This window comes from Microtus ochrogaster, linkage group LG2, assembly GCF_000317375.1.
Source record: "Microtus ochrogaster isolate Prairie Vole_2 linkage group LG2, MicOch1.0, whole genome shotgun sequence".
NCBI lineage: Eukaryota > Metazoa > Chordata > Mammalia > Rodentia > Cricetidae > Microtus > Microtus ochrogaster.
In genome coordinates this window covers 46550494-46556493 of record NC_022028.1, presented here as the reverse complement: position 1 = coordinate 46556493, position 6000 = coordinate 46550494, and the positions used below count along the sequence as shown (strand labels likewise).

General features: G+C 41.1%; 1 protein-coding gene across 1 annotated transcript in view; it reads right to left on the bottom strand.

Annotated features, from left to right (window-relative positions):
- Nucleotides 1-6000, bottom strand: part of Mcm3ap (minichromosome maintenance complex component 3 associated protein) — a 53481-nt gene that overhangs the window by 20198 nt on the left and 27283 nt on the right. Inside the window, exons 18-20 of the mRNA XM_026785395.1 lie at nucleotides 3839-4036; nucleotides 1052-1120; nucleotides 837-971 (exon numbers count right to left, since the gene is read on the bottom strand). Coding sequence (XP_026641196.1) covers nucleotides 837-971; nucleotides 1052-1120; nucleotides 3839-4036 — 402 coding nt within the window. The remainder of the gene's footprint in view (nucleotides 1-836; nucleotides 972-1051; nucleotides 1121-3838; nucleotides 4037-6000) is intronic.

The window sequence follows — 6000 nt, the reverse complement described above, 5'->3', positions numbered from 1 at the left end:
TGTAAATCAGCCACAAGGCAGACCTCATGCTCAGTGGTGCAGAATTGTCTATATTCTGTCAATTATGCTTTAAATAAACGCTGATTGGCCAGTAGCCAGGCAGGAAGTATAGGCGGGACAACCAGACAGGAAGTAGAAGCGGGGCAATGAGAACAGGAGTATTCTGGGAAGAAGGAAGCTCTTCCCCCAGTCCTGTCCAGACATGGAGGAAGGAAGATATAGCATCATTGCTGGGCAATGGTAGTGAGTCCAGCCTGGTCTACAACAGCTAGTTCCAGGACAGGCTCCAAAGCTACAGAGAAACCCTGTCTCGAAAAACCAAAAGAAAGAAAGAAAGAAAGAAAGAAAGGAAGGAAGGAAGGAAACAGCATCATTGCTGGGCAATGGTAGTGAGTCCAGCCTGGTCTATAAAGCAAGTTTTAGGATAGCCAGAACTACACAGAGAAACCCTGTCTCAAAAAACCAAAAAGAAAAAGAAAATAGCATATCATTTTTCAATTTCTTAAAATGTCAAACATTTTTTCCTAAGATGAAACACACAAAGTATAGCAGACAAAGTAAAAACTAATTCCTTCCAAAATCTTAAATAAAGCAGATACCAATCCTCAACTATTAAAGCTTTTGGACTAAGACTATATATGGAGTAATGCCAAGTATATAGAATAATGACAAAAATCTAAAGATCATGAGCAAAACAGACTAAAACATAAAGCTTTAGTGTCCATACACAACGAGACAGTCCCACCAAGAACCACAATTCTGCCTGCCTGCGACTCTCAGTAGAGAAGTCCTTCTCCACATCAGCACCCTACTCCCCACACAGAAAACCTCCTGACCTGCCAGGACTCTCTGGAGTCTGCTCTTCTCCATCAGGCAACACCAGCACCAGTTTCCAAAACATGCGCTCACGCTTCACAGGGAGGTGCTCAGCCACGAAGGATGGCAGGTCCAGGGGTGCCCATGCAGCATTACTGGAAGGGACAGATCACAGTGAGTGAGCCACTGTACAGTCCCAAACAGGAAGAACACACACAGTGAGAAAATGACAGACCTGAGCAGCTGCTGGTGGAAGTGCTGAACCTTCATCTGATGAGCTGTCTTGTTTCTAAGCCGCCTCAACCTACAAAGATTAAAAGAAGAAAGACACAAGGACTACAAAAGGTTATTTTCAAGCCATAGAAATAAATTAGTAGCATTTACTTGACCTAGTACCATGAATGGATTACATTTTTTTAATATTTATTTATTTATTTATTTATTTATTTATTTATTTATTTATTTATTTATTATGTATACAATATTCTGTCTGTATGCCTGGAGGCCAGAAGAGGGCACCAGACCTCTTTACAGATGGTTGTGAGCCACCATGTGGTTGCCGGGAATTGAACTCAGGACCTTTGGAAGAGCAGGCAGTGCTCTTAACCGCTGAGCCATCTCTCCATCCCTGGATTACATTTTTTTGATTGGTCAAAGGGATCCCACAGGTCATGGGTCCTAGGGGAACACTTACAAGTATTAGTCTATAAAATAAATACAGCAATAAAATGAATCCTAATAACATACTACTAGGGCTGGAGAGATGGCTCAGAGGTTAAGAGCACTGACTGCTCTTCCAAAGGTCCTGAGTTCAATTCCCAGCAACCACATGGTGGCTCACAAACATCTGTAATGAGATCTGGTGCCCTCTTCTGCCCAGCAAGCATACAGACAGACAGAACACTGTATACATAATAAATAAATAAATCTTTAAAAAAAAATAACACACACAAAAAAATAACATACTACTATATCCAAAGACAGTCCATCAATCAGTCCTCACTTTCTTCTAGCACTAGGTGGTAATTAACAGAGACCTACAACTAGACAATAGGCAGACAGTAAGAGACTGGAACCCTCAGCTCTAAATGGGTTATCTCCATCAATTTCCTCCCCTCAAGCCTCCAGAATCTATGCACAAAATGAGGTGGAAAATAAGAGTCCAGAGGTCATGAAACAAGGAAAACAAGGAAACAGCAATCCCCAGACACACTAGGACTAATAACACATATAAACTCTTAAGAGACTGTGACACATACACAGGACCTATACAAGTTGAAGCCAGACAAAATGGCAGCATGGAGAAGTGGAAGTAGGCACAAAGTTCAATTCCTGATCAAGAAGCCATTTGCAATTGATAGCTACCAAGAGAGGGAAAATCAGTTCTCCCCAAAGGAGTGACACTGTGTAAATCAGCCACAAGGCAGACCTCATGCTCAGTGGTGCAGAATTGTCTATATTCTGTCAATTATGCTTTAAATAAACGCTGATTGGCCAGTAGCCAGGCAGGAAGTATAGGCGAGACAACCAGACAGGAAGTAGAAGCGGGGCAATGAGAACAGGAGTATTCTGGGAAGAAGAAAGCTCTTCCCCCAGTCCTGTCCAGACATGGAGGAAGGAAGATATGGCCTGCACTGCCGAAAAAGGTACCAAGCCTCGTGGCTAATATATACTAGAATGGACTAATATAAGTTATAAGAGTTAACAAGAAGCCTGAGCTAATGGGCCAATCAGTTTATCATTAATATAGTCCTCTGTGTGTTTTTCTTTGGGGCTTACTGGCTGTGGGAACTGGGCAGGTCAGAAACCCCAACAAGCAGGCCCTCATGTTACAGCTCAGGAGTAGTTGACCAACACAGATCAGCCTTCATGGGTTTTATTTTATTATTCTTACTTTTTATTTTTAAGAAAGAAAAAGAACATGAAGTTGGGTGGGTGGGTGGACACTGGGAGGAGTTAGGGGAGGGGAAAGAATACAACTAAAATATACTATATGAAAAATTTAAAAATAAATAGTATTTACTAATGTTTCTGAGTGAAAAGTAATTGTCAATGTTTCCTGGCGGAGAACATTTAGACTTTGATAAGCCAACAGGTCATATAACACATCAAACATCTGCTGAACTATTCACAGTGAGCTGGCAACAGGAAAGACATTCTAGATATGCCATTCTAGATATGCTCTCATGGAAGAGAAGAGCCTCTGTGATGGCTTTATCCTTCACAGAACATACCTATAGGCCAGGAGAGGTGGTGCACACCTTTAATCCTAGCACTTGAGGGGCAGAGGAGGGGCAGAGGCGGGTAGATCTGAGCTGGAGCTCAGTCAAGGCCCTGACTTTGGAGTATGTGCCAAACTATAACCCCCATTGACACAGCACACAGAGGTGACCATGGGATCTGAGAATCAGATGAAACCATAGGAGGAAAGGCTCAGAGAGACCATCCTGTGATGACCAGGGGAAGAATAAACACAGCCCATTCAGGCAGTGCCCATGGCACCTCCATGTTGTCTCCCTAGGGCCTCCCCATTAAGAGGCAGACGGCTTTGAGAGCCCCCATGAAAAATGACATTGAAACTGGACCTGAAGAGAAACACCAAGCCCAAGATGGCAATGATTGAACAACCTGGACCTCAGGAACTGAACTGCTCAAGGAGACTGGAAGGAACAGCAGAGGGCCTGGCTGCGGGGCACTCAGGAAGAAAAAGACCGTTGTACAGAATACAGAAGGTGGAAGATGAAGGGAGCACAGCGGGAGCAGTTCTAGAAGCAGAAACTTAGGGCAGACTTAGGAATCACTAATGCTAAGTTAGAGTCTACCAACAGAACCTGAGCCTTTCAAGGTCATGGAAAACTTGAGTCTCTTTTCCTAGTCTTAGGGAACACAACCCTTAAGATGCACTCCTACGTCTGTCCTTACTTTCTGGCTCCACTCATCTTCATCCACAAATGCATCAGTCTAATGCATGCTTAAACTAGTTGAGGCACAGAGCCCCGAGGACATGTCGCTGAGCACTGACCTGGTACAGGAGATGCCTACTTTCCCCGCATGGCCCAGGTCCAAGAGGCCCCTGGCCAGGTTCTCCTCAGCAATGGGGCACTCTGCACTGGGCACTAGTGCCTGCAGTCGGTCATTCATGTCCACACAGCACGGTGCAGCAGGGAAGGCCCGCATCTGACGCCGGAGTTTCTTCCGGGCTGCAACAGCTTCCCTCCACCTTCAGAGAAATCAGCATAGCATTATTGGACAGTGTGTTTATGGCTCATTCTGTGGGGAAAATACAAAGTCCAGTATAATAATATGGAAATGGGGTTTTTGTCATAAAACTTTTATATTTATTTTCACATGTATGAATGTTTTGCCTGTGTACATGTATTTGCATCTTACACATGACTGTGGATAGTTGCGAGCCACCATGTGGGTGCCGGGAACTGAATCCAGATCTTCTGCAAATGTTTTTGCTCATTATAATATAAAGCGTATTACAGGTATACCAAACAATTCCACAGGTCAGGCAGTTATAAAAAGATCAAATCAAACTGTAAATGATAAGTTAAACAAACAGAAAGGGATGAAAAATACCCCCAGAAAAAATGCATAATGCTTTATTCGCCTTAAATTTTCTTAACGCTAATAAAAAAGAATGACAACAGAGAGACATTGGATAATAGAAAAAAACTTCTAAATTAAATCAGCTGGTGTATTTCAAGGATGTGTTGACCTCACAATAAAAACCAGGAGATGTGCTACGTTGGGGAAGGGGTTTCGCTCGTTTCCACAGAAGAAAAGCTTATAAATACCATCAAAATTAATAAAGATTCAGTTTAAAAAAGAGAAACCTCTTGAGAGGTGACAATCATACAGGTGGTAAGGAAACCTCATAAGGGTTGGGGCATGATTCTGTTCTTGTCTTTACAGGAAAATACTCATCTTCAAAAAGTCAAGAACCCTGGACATTTGGATACCTAAAGAGAAAAAAATAACAATCCAAAAAGTATCACCAAGTAAAGAAAACTGTGACTTATGAGGGCAGGTCATCTGAGGGGTAAAACTTCATTGTGTGTGTGTGTGTGTGTGTGTGTGTGTGTGTGTGTGTGTGTTCCTATAGAGTTATAAAGTCACTTAAAAATCAAAGCAGGCTTTAGAGTTGGACAAAAATCCTTCTCTAAATCCAAGCATGTTATTAAAAAAAAAATTCAGAGTTTCTGTTTCATGTCAGGAGCCATCTGGTATGGGACAGAAGAAAGAAAAAGTTTAGAAAACCTTTTGCTTTTCCCCATGGCTATTTTTTGTTTCTATCATATCTTTCATTAAGTATATGTGTATATAAATAATGTTTAAGTTTTCCACAATAACAGAAGATTTTCCTGCAGTAATATTTGAAGTTTCCAGGAAGAAGCTGGGGCCCCACAACGACTCCACCTGGATGATATGTCATGATGCTGATAGCACTACTCTAAGACTGGTTTTGGGTACCAAAACCAAGATGGTTCCAACTTAGTTAGCTGAAATGGGGCACCTTCTTCCAATGTTCTAGCCAGAACTTCAAAATAAAAAGTTCAGAAAAATCCTAATGACTACTCAGAGATTATTTGCAACTATACAAGACAGTAATCTTGAAATTTAATCATCATTTTACTTTTACAAGATCCCATAAAAAGAATATTGCCCTCACAACAGCTGGAAGCAATTCTAAAAGATGATGTCCCCTCTCCCAACAAAGTTTGTCCTCAGGGTGAGAGAGGAGTTGATCATTGGTCACACAGTGTTGGGGGCTGGGGTGGAAATTATGTAGGCCTAGAGATCTCCTAAAAAAAGGGGGGGGGGACTGAATGGGATAATAGGTAGATTAGTGTGAGCTTACTCACACTAATAATAATAATAATAATAGTGAGTAATAAAGTGAATACTTGTGAGTTATTACTTATGGACGATTTACATTGGTATATATTCTTATACAATGATACAAGTTCAAATTATATTTGTTATATTGAATATTATCCTATTTCTGTTTACAATATTTATATACCTATGCAAAGTTATTTTGTCAGATTGTATGCATGCATGTTCTACATTTGTTTAAGACATTTGATATATTGATACAATTTTAGGATATATTTATCACATTGCATTATATATTTCCACCTCTAATCAAGATACTTATACATTGTTTACACTGTG